This window comes from Esox lucius, chromosome 16 (genome assembly GCF_011004845.1).
Source record: "Esox lucius isolate fEsoLuc1 chromosome 16, fEsoLuc1.pri, whole genome shotgun sequence".
Taxonomy (NCBI): Eukaryota; Metazoa; Chordata; class Actinopteri; order Esociformes; family Esocidae; genus Esox; species Esox lucius.
Window position 1 is genome coordinate 23549223 of NC_047584.1, and position 21914 is coordinate 23571136.

At 47.5% G+C, this 21914-nt stretch overlaps 1 protein-coding gene across 2 annotated transcripts; it reads left to right on the top strand.

Moving 5' to 3' along the window:
- Positions 1-6738: 6738 nt before the first annotated feature.
- On the top strand, positions 6739-18456 carry mxra5b (matrix-remodelling associated 5b). 2 transcript variants are annotated; one of them, XM_029113642.2, is made up of 9 exons: positions 6739-7160; positions 7827-8032; positions 8622-8751; positions 8891-9129; positions 9319-9470; positions 9577-10030; positions 10125-13885; positions 13992-15027; positions 15144-18456. In XM_029113642.2, the coding sequence occupies exons 2-9, from the start codon at positions 7851-7853 to the stop codon at positions 17629-17631; spliced, it is 8442 nt and encodes a 2813-aa protein (XP_028969475.2). In that variant the 5' UTR covers positions 6739-7160; positions 7827-7850; the 3' UTR covers positions 17632-18456. The 2 variants fall into 2 exon arrangements, with proteins under 2 accessions (XP_028969475.2, XP_028969476.2); XM_029113643.2 differs by having other exon boundaries at positions 7830-8032.
- The last annotated feature ends 3458 nt before the right edge of the window (positions 18457-21914 follow it).

Genomic DNA, 21914 nt, shown 5'->3' on the forward strand with positions numbered 1-21914 from the left:
CTAGAACAGCAAAGTGCTTCATTTTGTTTGCTCACATAAAGTATATAATAACCAACTGGTTTTGTAATCATCACTCTCTTGTGGATAGAGGCTTAAGAACTGAGTTAATTAACTATTATCACATACATTTTATGTGCATTTTAATATATTTCAATTGATTTATTCATGTCAATATATTTTAAAATACGTTGTGAAATATGCATCACAACATGGTCTCAACACAACACATTTCCCGAAGTATCTCAACCATTCAGTATGGTTGATAAATTACATAAAATATTAGCAAATCCTGTAATATTTTCTACAATACACTGACCTTTAGAAACACCGCGTACATGTGATCATTTCCATTCCTGAGCTAACATATGATAGTGGATAGATAATAACTGGCAGCAACCGCAGAGAACAATGTGAATCAGTAAACATTTTACAGTACTGGTCCACATGTTATGAATGGTTCCCGTAAGAAGTTCTCAATGGACATCAACAATGGTCCATTGAGAACCTCTTGATTACCGGGAGATAAATATGTGACATGATCACTGGGAGACTATTATGTCCTATAAATGTCATAATCGCGTATGGTAGCACTAAGGATCATCACGTAAGTACAATGAAAGCTGTTCTATTCATGTGCCACATGTAACAAGTCATTGCCATGTGTCGTACAGGGCAAGTTAGTTCTATCCATTGCCTGGAAGAAGAGAGATACAGCATAATATAATGGCTTTCATGAGAAAACGTGGCACTGTGCCATTTCATCTGTATGCTGCCTTTATTCTGCTGAAGACTGGATTGTTCGGTAATGACGTGTGGTCGGACATGTCGTACAAAGGAGGTGGACTGTGAGCAGATTGAGGTGTCATCGTGATAGTGTCCAGGAGGATGATTCTGTTATTAAATGATGCTTAAACCTTTGCTGGCATGGACTCTGTGTGCATATTTGGTATCCAAACAGTGGGACTGAACTGTGACAGCGTGTGGGTTGTGCCTTGGGCCACACAGTCTTGTGTGAGCAATGGCGGGCAGGTGAAGGGCCTCCACCTTGTGAGTCGGCGTGCTGGATGTGTTGGTGCCTACGCTCCGCCCCCAGGGTGGAGCCCGCCCGTCAGGAAGTCCAGGACCGGAGAGCGAGCGGTTCAGTCCCATTTTCGTGCGTGGAGTAAAGGTTATCTGCAGTTTTGTCATCTCCAGTTACAGTTCACATGTTTCTAATGGTTGGATAAAATGGATTTCAGTTTTGCACATCCTGTCATGGATCGCACGGCGGTCACGTGACTGGATGGTATATCACTTACAGAAATTCAATGCGTTGATGTACCACCCCCTCTCTCCCAGAGCAAGGCCCAGTATGTATTCTGCAGAGTGTGAAGCTCAGTAGACTAATGATCTATGAGATATTGGTAACTACTGGGGCCAATGCGCAAGAACTGGTGGTGGAGGGAAATCATCAGTATGTGTTGAAATCCCTGTTCAATACGAACACAAAAACATGTGTTGGACTAATACATCATTAGACAATATCATTCCCATCTGTCCTCACCCCCTCTCCTCTGCTTTCATCATCCTCATCTCCTCCCTGCTTCTCTTTCTCTCAGTCTCTGTCACACACAAACACACACACACACACAGGCGCCCAGTCAGCAGCCTTCTTTGACACTTGTGAAAAAGTCATAATGACCTAATTTCCCCTGGCTGCACTGCTAAAGCCTGGCGCCCCACCCACACACTCCCTCACAACACACACACACACACACACACACACACATAAACTCCTGTTTGTGTGGACCAGCTGGATAAATGTTGGAGAAGACACACCTGTTTATCCTTGCGATTAAAGCTCATTCACACATACACACTTCATATCTTCCCTGATGGCAACATGCTGTTGACCTGAGCCTTGTCTGGTTGGAAACATGTGGCTCTGACCAAAGGTAGCGCACTTCACTGTGCCAAGGAAATGAGGTGTTATTTTGGTGTCTGCTCCTGCCTTCATCTTTTCCCTTGGAGGTTGGGGGTTAAGGCTGGAGGTTGGGGGTTAAGGCTGGAGGTTGGGGGTTAAGGCTGGAGGTTAGGGGTTGAGGCTGGAGGTTGGGGGTTGAGGCTGGAGGTTGGGGGTTAAGGCTGGAGGTTGGGGGTTAAGGCTGGAGGTTAGGGGTTGAGGCTGGAGGTTGGGGGTTGAGGCTGGAGGTTGGGGGTTAAGGCTGGAGGTTAGGGGTTAAGGCTGGAGGTTAGGGGTTAAGGCTGGAGGTTAGGGGTTGAGGCTGGAGGTTAGGGGTTAAGGCTGGAGGTTAGGGGTTAAGGCTGGAGGTTAGGGGTTAAGGCTGGAGGTTAGGGGTTGAGGCTGGAGGTTGGGGGTTAAGGCTGGAGGTTAGGGGTTGAGGCTGGAGGTTGGGGGTTGAGGCTGCATTCTGCCCCTCCATGCATGTTTGAGTGTTTGTCCCATGGCATCATATGTTAATGTGCAGAACACATATCGTCCCTGCCTGTTAAAACGTTGCTGAACACACGGTTACCTGTGTTTTCTGTGTGTTTTTGCTGTGTTTCACCTTTCAAACCTGACAGGTCCTGGGGCCACAGCAAAGCATCTCAAGTCCACACACCTCTCACACTCCCCCCCCCCCTAACCTCCCCATCCCTATCCTGAGAAAGCTGTGGCTGTATTTGACATCTTGCCTTCCACCTCTGCATAGTGTTCCAGCTTTTACAGCCCTCCGTCTACACGGAACAGACCTCGTTCACCCAACTGACCAGTCTTGTGGGATGGGCTGTAGCAAGCAAGCATCTAGACCAGGATGAAACAACCAGACTGGGGAACAGACTTATAATGAGTTCACTGCATTCGACTCGTCAGGGGTCCGCTGTGCTCACTTGCACTGAATAATCAAGAAAAATCCCAGAATCACTCATTTACTTTACTTTCTAGCTCTAATGCAAGAATAAATGCTGTTTGATGACACCCGAAATTATTCCAAAAGGCCTTAGCCAGAGTATGAGAACAGTGGGGATAGCCTGGAGCAGGCGTAGTTTGGTTGGAGCGCAGAGTATTGAAGCAGTTTGCCTAATTAACAGGATAGCATACAACTTGCTGAGGACATTTTTAGAGCATTTTCTCAGATAAACAACTACGATTTATTTGTGTAGCAGGGAAATGATGGCTAAGTGCCTGGTGAGGAGTGCTCAGTGAGTGATGAGTGGAAGGATCCTACCAGCTCAGAATAATGTGAACTTGTAACACCCACAAGACCACAAACCAAGGTAGTGTACACCTGTACTAACAAAACCAAAACAGTAATGGCCACCAATTATGAGTCCCAAAGTAACAGTAATCACATCCATTCCATGTAGGCTAGAAACATTTAATAAAACTGACCTATCAGGCCGACTGGACAAAATCTTACTAATTAAAGAGCAAATTAAAAAAGCTTTCCATTCAATTCAATGGATGTAAAAAGCCTATTAGCCCAAATCATGACAATGCAAAAAAAAATTTGAAATCAAAATGTACAGATATTAAATGCCATTGCAAACATAAATGATGAAATTCAACACTCAAGTTCAAATGGAACACTGTAATTTTTTCACTGACAGCTACCAGCAAGCAAGAAAAAATTATTCTGGTACTGACCGGGTGATAATGAGTTGAAAAGTAACCTCTTGCTAAAAGTATATTTTCTGAAAGACCGATGTTAACACATTAGCCAACATAATTGTTAAAAACAAACTGCTGGAGCAGCTTCAACAAGGCAAATGCTAGCTATTCGCTCTCAGTTAGTGATGTGTTTCTGGGCACATCATTTGAGTCCTGCAAAACAGCCCAACCCACAGTTTTTTATATTAATCCTTCTTCTACTTACAACACAAACTGAAAAAAATTAAATAGGAAGGCTATTAGATGTAAGAGAAAAAAGACTGAATCAATAAAAAAAGTTTAATTTAATAACACAACATTTTAATATGCATGATATATGCATATCAATAATTAGGTCTTCACTGCAGGTGTAGATGGCCATGACTGTTCCCCACTGCTAAAATGTCTGTCTGAATATTATCATCTATGATACATCAACAACAGTGAATAAAGCATTGCTATGTCATTGGAATGGGGAACTTGTTTAACTCTTTTAACTCTAATTGTAACTCTTTTATTGTTGCTGTCCTCATATGTCATTCTGTTTTTTTTCCGGTGTTTCACTGTAACACTGTTTCAGTGTTTCAGTAATGGAAGGCTGTTTCAGCCTCTGGGAAATCACTTCTGACTTTTCTGACTCTATTCCCAAATGTCATAATACTCTGTTAATATGGCCACAATATCCAGGCCTCCACTTACTTTATAGAGCTGGAATCCTTTTCATGTCATAAAGGAAATACTTCAAAATTTTCTCTTCAATCTGCTTAATTAGATCAAGACTTTAGCACAATATCTCAGTAACAATAAAATGCTGGTTTGGTTTCTGCTGAACTTCTGTCCTATAGACTGAATCTGTTGTATATTCTACATCTGTAGGCCACAACAGAGCCCAGTAAACTCCTTGGTTTGTTTTCCTATTTAGACCACACTTCTCTCACATGTCCCTGTGAATATAGTTTTACTGAATAGATCGCTAAATGACACACATTACAGTATCCTTATTAACAGCATTCTTTTCAAACCAACTAGTGAAGTGTTGACTAACTCGGTGGGAAATGTTTATTTTCTTAACGATGGCAAATGTCAAACTGAAAAGACCGATTTTTACAATAGGATCTTAATTCGATCACCCATTGGTAGGAGAACTATTAAATATGCAGTTTATTTTAGCTTTCAAAGGACTTAAATGTAGGACAAAAATTGTTACTTTTAAGTTTTCCCTTACCAAAACAAGTATCAACATCTACAAAAAACACCTATTCACTAGAATCCACATCATAATTCACATATCGTTGATGCAGGATTTTTTCCTGCTGTGGGAGACTGGCTCAAATTAAGATCCTGCACCTGTAGTTAGACTCAGACCCACAAAAATAGACAACGGAGCCGAGTTACTCCCAAGATTTTCAACCTGCTTTATAACTGTGACCAAGGCTTTATTGTCATGTTAGTACTGTCAGTATAACTCAATGTGTCGGCTGTAGCCCAGAGGCTCTCGGTTCTGTTATGTGTAACTAGGCTTTGTCATGTTGATTTAAGACTGTGTGAAGAAGGAGGCCATGACCAAATGAAGCCTTACCCCCATGGAGCCAGAGGCCCCGAGGCAGATCTCTAGTTTGATCCCACTACTCCTTCCCTGTCCCAACACACTGACTTCACCCCAGGCAAAATGTCCCCCCCCCTGTCCCAGGGCACTGAAACCCCTGATCAGCCTGACCCCCCTACTAACCTGGCCCCTGACCCACAGACTTCCCACCCATATCCCTTCCCTGACCAGATTAGACAGCCTTGACCCCACTGAACCATTCAGAAGCTGGCCCAGTTGTCCGTCTCCCCGACCCACCAATCCAGTTCCAGTTATAAGCCAGTGACCAGGTTCATTATCTCAGTACATTTAGCTCATCATTCAAATCCATTTTGACTTTAAAATGACTTAACAGGGTTGTGGTTCTGACTTTACCCCAGGCAATAAAATAACATTCTATAGGCTTACCCTAGAAATGACGGCTTCGGACCATGCCCAGTATGAAGTATCACAAACTACCGACACAGACAATGCCCAGAAACATCTCAGAGGGGAATGAGCCCATACTTTTAGCTTTCTGTGCCACTGCTCTGCTCTGTTGACATCATTCCATTACAGGATACAGGCGAGACAGTCAGACACTAAAATAAATTCTAGCAGCATTATGTTGCAAACCTCACATTGGGAATGTGTTCAGCTGAGTGGGACTATGGGCTCTGTGTTGCTGCAATGTAACTGCGCGGGACAGAGTGGATCTCTCATGGGTTTGGGCCTAATAGCTTCCCCAGCCTAGCTGGATGGGTGACACTGGAACAGCAGATCAGACAGAATGTCTGATATCTCCAACAGAACTCAGAGGGAGAGACAGAGCTAGAGAGAGATAGTCAGAGATGGGCCAGAGAAAAAAAAGAGGACACAGCCACCTTTCCCAGACTCTGAGAACAACAGCTGGGAACTCTTGACTATTTCCCCTCAGCCAGTTTCCCCTTATAGCTCTTGAGGTGTGAGGGTGTAGGTGGCAGGGTATAGGACCACCCCAGCAACACATATAGACCCCCCCCCCCCACACACACACACACACATACACACACCTGTCAGGACCTTCCCACTATCAGACCCCCAGAGAATAACTATCACAATATAACCCTGGCCACTGCACTCACACATTACTGCTCAATACTACCTACCAATCCATCATTCCAGCCACCTCTCATTCTCAGTTGGCTGTGGTTTTAGTGAACAATATGCTAGCTATGCACAATGCATCAAGCCAGCTAATTACATATAGACCAAGGATGAAGTCTCACTCTCCATTCCAGATATAATCCACTGGGAGAAGTTATCTTTTTTTTTCTTTTTAAACTAAACTGATTTGTTTTGCACTATAGAAGATCTCATTTGTTACTCAGATAAACATAACAGATACATAAACATATTCAACGGTTTCAAAAAAATACAGCAAGGCTCCAGTTATTTAGGAGTTTGTGTTAGAATTTTGCCTTCCATAATTAAGTTTTCCAGCACAGCCCCTCCTCAGCTCTACTGCTCTCCTCTCCAAGCGTCAACCACTCAGACCCCCACCTCTGCTGAGAGGAGACGCTTTCCCATTTTTTTTTTACTATTCATTCTTTCTGATCCAGAATCGTTTTCAGCTAGCTGCAGACGTGCTTTGTTTGAATACTACGAAAACCAAACATATTTTCGTTATTTGGTAGAAAGGAATTTTTTTACAATTATTTCAAGTAGCCACGGTATTTTGTAGGATACAGATTTCTCTCCAAATATTTGCTGGACACAGTTGTAGGCTGTTGAAGGACAAATGTTTTGAACGCCAATAGTATATGAAACCAACCTAGTTTTTGCAGTTCATAAATTATAAAGCTTTTGTTTTAGAATTTGCTCCGTTGCTGAATCGTCCTTTGGATACGAATTTGCACTTGATGGAAAGTGAACTATACGGAAATGAAAACTCTTGATCTCTTCGATTTGAAGGAGGATTGAAAGGTAAACGGAAAATTATAATTCTCAGCTGACTTTTATCAAAAGTGATTATAGGCTATTGCTAATATTAATACTTCTGTAAAATTACCTGCAGATGCTCTAACTTTGTTTAAGTACATCCATCTGTTGTGAAGTAATGTAACGCATTTACGCACCGACCGAAAAGCATGCTTGTCTTCAATTTCATCACTCCTTGTGACAGCTGGTTTTTCAGTCAAAGAGAGATTATAGAGGTCAATAGTTAAATTGTTAATAGTCAGAGGACGATCGTAAACCGCTCGCCTGTGGATTATTAGAAGGCAGGTTCTATAATGCCGACACGCGCGTAAAACAACTGGAAAGAGTTGGTGCTGCTGCAGTGCTGCTCGGCTACTGTAAATTCTTACTTGCTCACTTTATAGATCATTATTTTCCTATGCGAACAACTGTTGTCATTCAGCCACATACGTCGGAATGACAAAGCAGTGTCAAAGGCAGCGTACTCGTTGGCCCTGCTGGTCAGAACGGTATAATTTATTTGCACGGGAATGTCTGCACGCGCCCAGAGTGTGTCAGTATCATCGTGGCCTCTGCGGAACACTTGCCAATTGAACACAATTGTTTACCCAGCGTTAAGGAACTGAAGCCGCGTTCTAGCTGTAACTGCAGTGACTGTGTTTTATTTATCAGCAGTGAGCGGCCCTACCGGTGAAGATGGTTCCCAGTGTGTGCGGTGTGCCCTTGGCTGTGGTGGTTTTGTTGATCCTGGTGTCTCCTGGTGCTGCGTGTCCGCGGTCCTGCTCCTGCTACCAGCCCACAGAGCTACACTGCACCTTCAGATCCCTGCTAACCATACCACAAACCATACCACAACACACAGTACACATCAACCTAGGGTAAGGCCTGAACACAACAATACACACATACACGCACACACACACACACACACACACACATGCACCCACACAACATGTTTTCATGACTTTTACAAAACTTTTACAAAAACATGTCACAAGGCATACTAAGGTGATTTATTTGTGAATGCTGTTTTGGATTGATTTGCTAGTGTTTTTGCTATAGACCTGTCTGCACCAACTGTGTTAAGATCTGGCTTAATTTGTGTTTTGCCGCATTCCCCTCATGTCTGTCATCACCATGCTCCACAGGGTGATTAGGTGTGAATTTCTTTTTGCCGTAAGGCTGGGGTGGGATACGGGCTCGGGAATACAGGCATGGTTGGTGGGAGAGGGGACTTGTCATGATGTATTTAAGCCTGTGGTAAGGGTGAAGGTTTTGGGGTTGTTGATGCCAATGAGCCAGTGGCTGAGTGGAGTAAGTCACTCCCTCTGTTTCTCAGAGGCTGCCGGGTTTGAGCCTAGTGTTAGCCATTTTTACTGTTGACGGGATGAGGCCAAACACACACACAAACATATTTCAAATGAATTATTTTGGCTAGTGCTGCTCTCTGGCTCTGGTCCCTGCTAGGTTCAACAGTATCAGCAGGATCCCAGAGAGATCACTGGCTGGTCTGAAGAGGCTGGAGCTGCTGATGCTTCACGGGAATGATATCCATGAGATTCCAGACGGAGTGTTCAGAGATCTGTCCTCCCTACAGGTAACAAGGCTTTATAGGGGTGTAATAAGTTCATTGGAAGTGAATATATATTGTTTCATTGAGCTCAGCAATTACATGATGTTGTTGCTTATAGCTGGTGGAGTTTCTGCAATGTGTTTTCAATGTAAATTTTTTCCAGGTCCTGAAGATGAGCTATAACAAGCTGAGGGAGATCTCAGCAGAGAACTTCTCAGGCCTGTCCTCTCTGTTGCGCCTCCACCTGGATCACAACCGACTGCAGTTCCTCCACCCCCGAGCCCTGCTACAGCTCCCTAACCTCAGGCTGATCCGGCTGCAGGGGAACCGGCTCCACCAGCTGCACCCCCAGGCCTTCTGTACCCTGTCCCTGCTGCAGACCTTCTGCTACTCCACCCTCAGGTGGCTTTTCTACAGCTTTAAAAAGACGCTGAGCCCCCCCCCCCACCATTAAAACAATCTGCTTGAAAACAGCTTAGCTATGTGGCATGTATTTCAGTTAGAGAAACATCAATACTGGTGTCTATTGTTCATTTATTCACCAATTAACACTTAGTCATTTTTTACTGGACTATCCCCTGCTCTTCCCAGGCACCTGGATGTGTCAAACAACAGTCTGACCGCTCTACCAAGAGACACACTGAGGGGCGCCCCCCTACTGGAGTCCCTGTCTCTGCAGACTAACCCCTGGACCTGCGACTGCAGCATGGCTTGGCTGCAGGCCTGGAGAATGTCTCACCCAGGTGACTATCACGCCACACTAACTCCTAACCTGAGTCACCATTACAGTCACTGCAATTGGGATGCTTATTTTGGTGAGGAAATGCGGATTCTTCTCTTTTTTCTCAGGGGTGCTGAAATGTATAGGGACACAGTGCCCGGTCTGTTCATCTCCCAATCACCTGAAGGAGCGTGGCCTTTTGCAACAGGAAAACCTGTCCTGCACCCTGCCTGCAATCGCCACCAACCCCAGAGCCTTGTCTCAGGAGGATGGTGAAATCCAACAAATAGAAGCTTTCAGAGAGGCTTTAGGCCACATCTCCCTGGAGATGTCCGACCAACAGGGGAATTCAGTTGACTTGAAGTGTAACATCACGCACTCCTCGCAGACGCCCGACATCACCCCACCACATCTGGCCTCCTCCTCCACCCCTATCTCCCTCCCCCTCTCTGTCTCTCTGGACTGCGAGGTGGACACGTCCCGCTACGAAAGGCTATGGAGGCTGCTGGCCTACTACAGTGAGACACCTGTCAGGCTGCAGAGAGAGATCATGTTGAGGAAGACCCCAAGACTTGCCTACAGGTACGGAATTCCAGAAACATTCCTGAGTTATTTTGACTGTATAATTTAGCTCAACTCTAAACACAGATCATGTCTGTCCTTTGGTGTCCTTCAGGTACAGACAGACTGCTGAGAGGGAGGGCTACTACCATACAGGGGTCCAAGCCAGTCTCCAAGCCAAGCCTGCCTGGTTGCTGCAGACACATATCAGTCTCCAGCTAAACAGAGTGCAGTCCAGTGCCCACAAGGTTAAACTGATCCTGTCCACCCTTGTGTCTGCCCCCCCAGACCCCCCATTTCCACACCCCTGGGTCATCATCCAGACCGGCAACACACGCACAGCTTTTACTGCAGCCGAAGGCAGCCAGGTCCACTTACCTTGCCCTGTACTCAGCTCCACTGGAGACCTAAACTCTGGAGACCCCAGGCTCCAGTGGGTTTTGCCGGATGGTTCTACAGTCTCCTCCCCTTTCCGCAGCTCAGATGGTAGAGTCCAGGTATCTGCCCAGGGTCTGGTCCTTCAGAGAGTGGATCACTCTGATGCTGGACTGTACTACTGCGTGGCACGACTGGGGGGAGATGTTGATGTTCTCCGGGTCCGTCTGGCAGTAGTAGAATCATCCAAACCCCCCCCAGGGGAGGAGCTAGGCCCTGCTGTGACTGGACTGGTTGGAGTCCCTGTCAGTTTGCCGTGTGAGGTGTCAGGTTCGCCGAGGGTTGAGGTGTATTGGGTTCTCCCTAGCGGGGGAGTGGTTGGGTGTAGGAACAAAGGCAGGAGAAGGGGCGAGGCAGGGGTGACTGTCCTGGCCAATGGCACCTTGTCCCTCCCCCTCCCTGGGCTGGACGATGCAGGGATCTACCGGTGTGTTGCGGTGAACCAGCTCGGTGCCACCTCGCTCTCCACCACACTGACTCTCACCTCGCGTCTATCTGACACCTCACCACGAAGCAAATATCCTATGAGGCCTCAGCCGGCGGTGAGGGTGTCCAACGGGGTGTCAGCCCATCTGAGGGGCGAGGAGGCTGAAGGTTGGGGATCAGGGGATGACAAGGGGGAGGGAGAGAACATACTACCCAGTAGGGCAGTGGTCCCAAAACGAGGTCCCAAACGCCAATTCCCCCAGACAAGGCAGCCTCCTGTTAGATCACACACAGTGAAGGTGGAGGGAGGCGCGTCCCTCCGAAAAGGCAATAGGCCACTGAGTAGGGGCTCCCCTGTGGAGCAGAGGAGGAACAGGCTGGAGGGCCGGCGTAAATTTAACCTGGCCAAACACAAGATAGACCCTCAGAAATGGGCCGACCTCCTGATTAAGATACGTGAAAAGACGGCCCCTAAAATCTCAGACTCACTGTATGTATCACCCGCAACTACAGTGCTTACCACCACCTCAGCCCCGTCTTACACACACCCAGAAAGTGAACAGCCAAACAGAATACAGCCAGACACCATGCAGCCAGATAGCACACTGCCAAAGACCACACCACAGTTAACAGTGGGAAGAAAACCCTCTCAACGTCCGGTATTGGAGTCCAATGCTGATGCCGTGGAGGGTTCCTCCATAGATAACCCAAGTCTACAGGAAGAGGGATTGAACACTGTCCAAACATCACTTTTCCCAGACCTTCTAACAAAGGATAAAGTGGACACAGAGACACCAAAATCTTCGGGTCAGACCAATAACATCCCCCAGACCCCACAGTCAAACACAAACACAGGAACTGAGATAGGCAGTTTTCCTAGAACCACAAAGCCGTCCTCCAGCATCAATGACATTATCACAGAACAGAGGAGACAGAGTGTTACTGCTGTGGGTGAGAAGGAGGGGACTGAAATGGCAAACCACAGACAGGTAATGTTCCCCAACTCTGTACCGTCACGGCCCAGAACCCCCTGGAATGCCAGGAGAAGACCTGGCCAGAGGAGACGTATCAACAGACCCAGGGTACGACCCACCCCGCTCCAGGGCACCCCAGGTCCGACTTCTCGCCTGAATACACTAGGTCTGACTGCCACGAGTTCAGCAGTTACAGAACCAGGGGAACTGCCAGCACCTGCTATAACCACTTTTATAACCACTTCTATAACCTCTTCAACCGCTGCTCCGTCCTCTACTAGGATCACTGCTCCATCAAGGGTGTCTGTCTCCCCTCGTGCCCCCCAGACACACACAGACAGAATGACTCACTCAGCAAACACTGCTGCTTGGCTCCCTGACAGCAACACACACAGTGCCAGACACACACACACAGTCACACATAGTCACACAGGGGGACAGGGGTGTGCTGAAAGAGAGGGTCAGGTTTTGGCTACCAATAATGAGAAGGACTCGTCTGTCTTTAACCAGCGCAACCCAGATAATGTCAAATCATCTCCTCCTCGTACTAGAACTGTACCAGGTGAAACAACACCTACTGGTACTGATGAAGAACCCTGTGAAATAGAACCCAATGAGGTACATCCACTGGCCACTGATGAAGAACACAGGGAGGTAAGACCACCGGCCCTTGAGGAAGAGCCCAATAAAATGGAACCAGTCTACCCAGACACTGATGATGAATCCAATGAAGTAGAACCAGTCTACCCAGCTCCCGATGAAGAACCCATTGAGGTAGAACCACTCTACCCAGCTCCCGATGAAGAACCCATTGAGGTAGAACCACTCTACCCAGCTCCTGATGAAGAACCCATTGAGGTAGAACCTCTCTACCCAGCTCCTGATGAAGAACCCATTGAGGTAGAACCACTCTACCCAGCTCCCGATGAAGAACCCATTGAGGTAGAACCACTCTACCCAGCTCCTGATGAAGAACCCATTGAGGTAGAACCACTCTACCCAGCTCCTGATGAAGAACCCATTGAGATAGAAGCAGTCTTCCCAGTGACTGAGGAAGCACCAAGTGAGATAGAACTAGTCCATGTAATGCCTGATGAACCAGGAGAGAGACAGCAAGGCTTAAAAATAGACAGCTCCCTTTTATCTACAAAACAACTCCTGCCCCCAACCACATCAGATCCAGTACCTTCCACTGCAGTCATTGTTTCTGTTAGAACTTCCCCCACAACTATTTCTACAACTGCAGCTACAAATCCCATTCCTACAACTACCAGTCCTACAACTACAACAACGAATCCTACAACTACCAGTCCTACAACTACAACAACTATTCCTACAACTACCAGTCCTACAACTATAACAACTATTCCTACAACTACCACTCCTACAACTACAACAACTAATCCTACAACTACGACGACTATAACTACAACTACATCAACTACAGCTCCCCTTCCTACAGCAACACCTATTCAAACAACTCAAACTACAATTCCCACTACTACTACTAAACCTACTGCAACAGTATGGAGGGACCCTGGGCTAAACGTCATTCCAGGCTCACACAGTCGCTACCACTCCCCATCCTTCCCCACCTACCCACAACGCCCCAGCAGTCGGCACCCCTATGTCTACCACAGGTCCGACCCAGTCAGAACTCCTCTGCAAACCCCGCCCACCATTAAACACGCACCCTCTCTCCCAAACTCTGCCATCCCCAAGCGTCTTCACCCGGGCATTTCAGAGACCCCCACCCCTGCGATTTCCACCCCCGGAGATTCCCCCGGCACCCCCAAAATCCCCACGCCCAGTAAGATCAGGCTCAACCCCGCCTCCACCTCCCCGCACCCCCCTCCCCCCTCTGTAGGCCGTAGTGTGAACATGCAGCATCCCCCTCTGACCCCCACTCTGCGTGTCCGGCCTCGTATCGCTCCCCCACACGTGCGCCCCATGTCCGTCCCAGCTGAGAGTGACGCCCTCCTGCCCTGCAAGGCCATTGGACAGCCTCCTCCTGCCATCACCTGGACCAAGGTCTCCACAGGTACGACACACTCTCTAGGTTCCAGACACAAGACACACGCACCGTTGCCAACACAGTAGACTCGACCCTGTCACCCTTACCCGCTACGTGTTTGTTTCTGTCCCAGGGGCTGTGATGTCACTGGACTCCAAGGCAGAGCGTTTCCAGGTTCTACCCAACGGAACCCTGTTCATCAGGAGTGTACAGGTCCAGGACCGTGGGACGTACATCTGCAGTGCGCAGAGCCCAGTGGGCCTGGACCGCGCCATGGTGACCCTGGAAGTCTGGTCCCGCCCGCCAAGTATTCAGCCACCCAGTCACAGAGAGGCCACTGTGCACCAGGGAGGCGAGGTGAGGTTGGAGTGTCGGGCTCAGGGGGTGCCGGTTCCTCTGCTGTCCTGGGTGCTACCGGACCAGTCCGTGCTGACCCCTCATCCTCATCCAAACCGGACTCATGTCCCGAACCCCAGGGTGTCTATATTCCCTAATGGTACCCTGCGTATCGTAGCGGCCGGCCCAGCAGACAGAGGGCTGTACCGCTGCATGGCCTCAAACCCCGCTGGAGCTGGCAGTCTGTCAGTCAGACTCCACGTCTCCTCCCTCCGTCCTGCCATCCAGCAGCCCAGAGAGGAGAGGGTGACCCGGCCCGCTGGCATGCCTGTCTATGCCCACTGCTCCGCCCTCGGAGCCCCTGCCCCCTCCATCCGCTGGAGGACCCCGGACGGCACCCTGCTGCTCCCCTCTCAGTTCCTCAACGGCAACCTGTTTGTCCTCCCCAATGCCACCCTGCTGATACGCAAGCTTTCCGTTAAGGACTCTGGGAGCTACGAGTGCCTGGCCACTAATGCGGTGGGCGGGGATAAGAGGACGGTGAGGGTGGAGGTGAATGGAGGAGGTGGGGGGGGCGTAGTCGTATCCACAGATAAAATGACCTCCTCTTCCGACAGTGGCAACTCAGATCGTTTCCCCTCTTCAGCCGTGCTTAAGCCTCCTCTCCTGCCCGCCTCCTTCTTCAGTAAGGCTCAGATCCTCTCCACATCTCCTTCCAGCTCTTTGGTCATGTATGGTGACTCTCTGCTCCTTCACTGTTCCACAACTGGCAATCCAGAGCCCAGAGTGGTGTGGAGGGTACCCGGCAAGAAACTAGTGGACGCCCAGTACAGGTGTGTATCTGTCGATATTGATTACCGATACGCTTCGTGTACTCTGTCTGTTGGTTAATGACAATATCTTGTGCTGCTGTATCTAACCCGCTTCTCTCTCTGGGTTGCGTTTCCAGTTTTGACAAAAGGATGAAAGTGCACAGCAATGGAACCCTGGAGATCCAGTCAGTGACGGAGGAAGACGGGGGGGACTATTTATGCGTTGCACGAAACAAGATGGCCGACGACTACCGCCTCCTCCGGGTTACCGTGATCACAAAGCCCGCCAGGATTGAGCTAAAGCAGCCTCTCCGCCAGAGGGGGGTGTCGTACGGCGCCGCTCTGAGGGTGGATTGCCTGGCGAGCGGCCGACCCCGCCCTGCTGTGAGATGGAGCCTGCCGGACGGAACCTCTGTCCGCAGTGTTTCGTTGCAGGGGGATGAGGGAGAGGGGCGTGGCCGGCGACTGGTGGTTTTTGATAATGGAACCCTGTTCCTCCCCTCAGTGGGGATGGGGGAGGAGGGGGAGTATGTCTGCCACGCTGAGAATCCATGGGGGAAGGACACCATGAGGGTGGCGGTCAAAGTCCTCGCCTCTCCTCCCATCTTCTCGATGGCCAAATATGAGGCAATCAAGGTGCGATATGGGGCAACGGTGTCTCTGAACTGCGGGGCTAAAGGAGAGCCTGCTCCTACGGTCACATGGCTCTCTCCAAATAACCGTGTCCTCCCAGTGGGAAGGTCAGGGCCGGTTGTGGTGAGGCCAGATGGGTCCTTGGTGATCCAAGCGGCTACAGGGGCTGAAGGAGGAAACTACACCTGCAGAGCCCGCAACTCTGTGGGGGAGAGGAGCAGGGTCATCGGGGTGGAGTTGATGGTGAACCAGCCCACCTTCTCTGTCAGGGGGGCGGGACTTAATGGCGCAGACCGACAGACAGCCGTTCTTAGTGGGATCGGTGCAGTGATTTCCAACAGTCAGTCTGCAGGGAGAGATCCGAGGGTCAGCGCTGGTAATGGGGTCAGTGATAATGGGGTCAGTCATGTAGGGGACCAGAGTGTCTCAGCTGTAAGAGGCCAGACCGTTTTTCTGCCCTGTCCATCCCAGGGATTCCCTCCTCCTCGCCTGTACTGGTTGTTACCTGGCAACGGGGTTCTCCCAGCACCATATTATGGAAGCAGACTCACGGTGCACCGTAACGGAACCCTGGAGCTAAGGGGGTTGAGGGCAGGCGATGGCGGCATGTTGGTGTGTGTTGCTCGCAGCGAGGGGGGTGAGATTCGTATGAAGGTACATCTGGAGGTCTCAGACAAACAGGAAAGAGGCCCGGTCCCCCCTAAAGAAACTCACCCAGTAGGCCTAGTTAGCACAGAGGAATCTCTTCCAAAAAACCCAGTCACAGAGGAGATGCCTGGTCCCAAAAGACTATCCATCACAATCAAATCTCGCCAGGAGACACCCCAATCCAGACACCATGTCACAAGTGAACAACCTCACTCAGGAAGCCCAGTCACCATAGAGAAACCTATTCCAAAGAGCCCAGTCACCATAAAGAAACCTCTACCAGGGAGCCCAGTCACCATAGAGAAACCTCTACCAAGGAGCCCAGTCACCATAGAGAAACCACTACCAGGAAGCCCAGTCACCATAGAGAAACCTATTCCAAAGAGCCCAGTCACCATAAAGAAACCTCTACCAGGGAGCCCAGTCACCATAGAGAAACCTCTACCAAGGAGCCCAGTCACCATAGAGAAACCTCTACCAAGGAGCCCAGTCACCATAGAGAAACCACTACCAAGGAGCCCAGTCACCATAGAGAAACCACTACCAGGAAGCCCAGTCACCATAGAGAAACCTCTTCCAAAGAGCCCAGTCACCATAAAGAAACCTCTACCAGGGAGCCCAGTCACCACAGAGAAACCTCACTCAGGAGGCTCAGTGACAGTAGAGAAACCTCTGTCAGGAATCCCAGCCCGAGGTGACACATCTCAAACTAGTGGCTCAGTGCCAGAGACAGGGAGGGGTGTCGTCTTGGAGAAGCCTGTGGTCATCAGCAGATCAGCCTCTCTGGTCAGCATCATCAACGGAGAGAATCTACAGATACCCTGCCCGGCTCAGGGCTCCAGGCAGCTTCAGTCTCTGACCTGGACATTGCCCAGTGGGGTGGTCATGTCTCGGGGCCAGACGGCAGGGACGGGTAGGTACTCAGTCCTGGATGATGGGACCCTGATAATACAGCAGGTGTCTGTGTTTGACAGGGGGACCTACTCCTGTCGATCCACCAGTGAGGACAACTTGTCCATCCTGACAGTTCCAGTGATTGTCATCGCCTATCCCCCACGCATCACCAACGGCCCCCCTCCGCTCACCTACACCCGGCCCGGGGTTGCTGTGCAACTCACCTGCTTTGCCATAGCAACCCCGCGGGCAACCATCACCTGGGAGATGCCTGACCAATCCCAGCTCCGGGTCACAGGCCAGGCCCGTCTCTATGGAAACCGGTACCTGAGCCCCCAGGGATCCCTGGTGATCCAGAACCCGACCAGCAGAGACACAGGGTTCTACCGCTGTACCGCACAGAACGTCATTGGAACCGACACCAAGGCCACGTACCTACATGTGATTTAAAAGAACGCACATGAATCATCATGCCCAAAGAAACTGCAGTAGTCGAGTGCAGAATATACTGTTCAACTAAAGACTGATGTGTTAAACGATTGTGAAAAGAGAATATAAAGCCACATACATCTTCTAGCCGGTGTTTACAGTTGTTAAATGACCAGCTCTGAGAAGTACCAGGAACGTTTGTAAGAAATAAGTGTCAACATCACAGGCTGTATCAGGGAACAAAAACATCAGCTGTTACTATGTTCATGCAATGCAACTTATTCTGCTAAGTATCACAACCTGTTTATGTTAACTTTTACCAACCAAACTATCTTATTGTGCTTAATCGTTGTGTATTGATGAGCAGAATACATCTTCGTTAGTGGTCACAAAACCCCTTCAGTAACAATTCAGTGGAGAAACAGGAGGCTGCAGTGCTCTGTGCCTGCAGCTCTCAAACTCTGCAGTCTGGATCACTTCTTCAGCCATAGGCTGGTTATACATACATCCTAGATCTGTCAGATTAACTGGACTCAACCTAAACCATTTGCAAGGTCTTTGATGGTATTTGGTACATATTTCTTTTCATAAACAATGGCATATATGTGTCAGATCAAGCATGTGTAATATCCATGCAAATGCTGATACTATTCTTTTTTATATAAATGCTCCTTTAATGATTTTACTATGTTTAAATTATTTTTCCTGTAAAAGACTATGGTGTAAAGTTGATATTTTGTGATTATTGTCATAAAGAGAGAGGTGTCTGATCTTTTGTTATCCTTCAATAAATTATGCTTTATTGTCACATTTTTCATTTTATAAATAAAAAGGAATTTAGCCTGCTCACAGTTTTTCAAATGTGTGTTTGTTTGTCCTGGGAAGAGGAGAATCCATTTGGGAGCACCAAGCTTTGTATGCTATGAGTCTCAGCAGAGAAACCAGGAAATGGTTCTTAAGAAGAGATAAGACCTGATTATGGCTTCATTACACCAAAGCTTGACTATTAGACATGTGTAGGCATTTTATACTAATAGTATTATTGTGGTCATACCTTAATTTTAAAACAGAAAGCACAAGTAATTTTCAAAGCAACTGTGTTCCTTTACCAGGAAATGACTGCTGCATGATAATACGATCAGGTAACAATATTTATGGAAATACGTCATGCTTATCTACAGATGCAGAATCCCAATTGGATTACTCTTTTCCAGAAGAATGCAAAACCTGTGAGTCAGTTAACGTTTAAAAAGACTTGACAATTCAGACTTACTTGATTTACCCTTACGTAAAATGTATAAACCCTTACAGAAATGTCCCTTAATTGTACTCCAAAATAATTAATGTCTCCTTTTGCTGCAGGGCTATGTTCTAGCGGTAGAAAACTGGCTCTTTTTAAGATACTACATGTGTACAGATATCTGATGGGAAGGGTCCATAGACATAACTAATAAAGTGGTAACCAAATCAATCTGTGGGGGGTAAAAATGATTCATTTGTCTGGATAATTTCAGTCTGCAGGTTGAATCTGGCAGTCAGTCCACAAGACATGACTCACACAGCATGGGAACCAAAACGATGACTAAAATGATGCAAACACACCAAAGTCTATTCCCATTTAGAACTGTTACCAAAACAGAGGAGGGGAGGGTTGATGGGATGGGGTAGCAAAAGGGAAACACTGAGGGCAGTTTCCTTCCTACTGATTATCACATACATACATACACACGCACACGCACACACACACACGCGTGAGACCGAGTCCTGCTCATCATCGTGTCTGATGAAGGCAGATGTTTCTGCACCCTCCCTGACCCTGCTCTCTCCCGACGCTGGGAGGTTTATTGAGTGTGTGAGGGAGATGTCATTTCTAGAATGCATAATTAAATGGGAGCCTGGTTGCATTACTATGCATTAGAACATGATGTTACACGAGCAGAGCCTTTCCGTAGGGAAGGTAATGCTGTCATTCTGATTCGGGGGATGCACGCTGTGTTCTCACTGGCTGGCCGGAAGGAGACAGCCCTGTTAGTAAGCTCTTACAGTCAGTTTAGGAAGGGATGGGTTTGTTGGGTTAATTAGCGGATTGGATGGTTTAGGAGGTTTGTTAGTTTTTGAGAATATAGGGTAGTTATGAGGAGATGAGTGGGTTAGTAAGGGATGAGTTAGTTGCATGGAGATGGGTTCGTTTATGACTAGCTTCGTTCCCAGGCTATTGCGCACAGCAAATATGAGCCTGAAAGACGTTCCATTTGAAGTTGGGCCCTTTGGTTATCATTTGAGTGAATGACAACACTGAGACGCAGAGCTGCAAATGGAGGCAGGGCTTATTCATTCACACTTTCCCAGTGACTCAGAGGGAGAAAGAAAAATGCCCTGCTTTCCTGATACGTATTTCGTCATTGACATATCTAATCTAGCAAACTGATGACCTCATCAAGAATAAAGACTACGCCCTTAAAAATGGTAAACGGGCTTCTCAATGTTCGAGGAAGCTATCCCAACCTGCCAACTAGCTAAAGTAAGATTGTTGTGGTCAAGATTTATTAGTTTTAGGGTAGATAAGTTTGATATTTTTGTTTCATTTATCCTTTATTTTTACAGATTTGTTTCATTAAAACAAGAGATTTGTTAGATGGGTTCATAGATGGGTTAGTTGGAATGAGATGGGTTAGATTGGATGGGATCAGTCAGATGAAAGAAAATGAGTAAGACGAGTAAAGTGATGCGTTGGTTTAGGAAGAGATGGTTAGTAGGAAAGGAGATGGGTTAGTTAGGAGGAGTTGGTTAGTAGGAAAGAAGATGGGTTAGTTAGGAGGAGATGGTTAGTAGGAAAGGAGATGGGTTAGTTAGGAGGAGTTGGTTAGTAGGAAAGGAGATGGGTTAGTTAGGAGGAGTTGGTTAGTAGGAAAGGAGATGGGTTAGTTAGGAGGAGATGGTCAGTAGGAAAGAAGATGGGTTAGTTAGGAGGAGTTGGTTAGTAGGAAAGGAGATGGGTTAGTTAGGAGGAGTTGGTTAGTAGGAAAGGAGATGGGTTAGTTAGGAGGAGTTGGTTAGTAGGAAAGGAGATGGGTTAGTTAGGAGGAGTTGGTTAGTAGGAAAGGAGATGGGTTAGTTAGGAGGAGATGGTTAGTAGGAAAGGAGATGGGTTAGTTAGGAGGAGATTTGTCGGTTTTGTGGGAAAAATTGGGATTCATTGAAGAAGTTAAAGGACTCAGCTGAAGGATGGATGTATTGAAGGAGTTCCATTTGTTCACTCAGGGAATTGATTAAAGGCCAACACACACACACACACACGCACACGCCTGCAGACACACACAAACACACACACACACACACAGGGATGGTTGAGTATGTGGGTCAGGCTGGGGTGGGGTGTTAATGTTGGACAGACTGACAGAAAACTGATTCAGGTCTCTGGGACTTCTTACTGTATAATTACTTAGTGTGTGTGTGTGTATATGTGTGGTGTGTGTGTGTGCTGTATGTGTGGTGTGTATGTATGTGGTGTGCAGGTGGGTGGTGTGCATGTGTGTGTATGTGTGTGGTGTGTATGTGTGTGGTGTGTATGTGTATTCATGTCTCTGCTAGTTATTACTGTATCATTGTTGTCCCCTCTGCTCCTCAGAAACATCTGGAGACAACTGAAGAGAAAGGTCCCCCTTAGAGAGAGGGCAGAGGTCACTAGATACAGCCTGCAGCTATTTACACTGTGATACTGGATTAACTACAGATGCAATATTTTGCACATCTCTGACATTCTGACACTGGATGCAACCTAAAAAATCTACTGATCTAAATGTGCAATTCATATTCATTATATTTATGACTACAGATTTGTTCAAAGATTTGGTGAGTAACCCACAAATTCTAGAACAAGAGATCATTATCTATGCTAGAATTTTCCTGTGAACAGCTGCTTTCAAAGTCACCTCTAACCTCTCAGAGTGTAACCCATAGTTACCTCTCGACTCACAGAGACAGTAGCCTCTCCACTCTAACAGAAAATAACCTATAGTTACCTTGCCACTCTCAGAAAGATTAGATTTAGGCCTTGGGCCGAGCCATGGTTATATTCCCTGTGGAATCTGCTCACAGGTCATGTTTATGTCCCACTTAAATTCAATACATCTACCGTTTCTGAAGCAGATTCCATGAGGGAACATCCAACGTCAAGAATATTAGGACAGAGGACAAGAGAGAGACAGGGTCTTCACTCTATAACCTGCCTGGAGAGTACAGAAGTGAAGAGAGAGGAGATTGAAGGAGTGGTGAGGGGCGGAGACGAAACTAGAAAAGAGGAG

What these genes read in the sequence shown, in the direction of transcription:
- mxra5b (XM_029113642.2), top strand. Translation starts at nt 7,851, where the DNA reads ATGGTTCCCAGTGTGTGCGGTGTGCCCTTGGCTGTGGTGGTTTTGTTG. An exon ending in ACAGTACACATCAACCTAGG is followed by an intron (nt 8,033 to 8,621) that starts GTAAGGCCTGAA and finishes GGTCCCTGCTAG; the next exon opens with GTTCAACAGTATCAGCAGGA. An exon ending in CTAGTGGACGCCCAGTACAG is followed by an intron (nt 15,028 to 15,143) that starts GTGTGTATCTGT and finishes TTGCGTTTCCAG; the next exon opens with TTTTGACAAAAGGATGAAAG.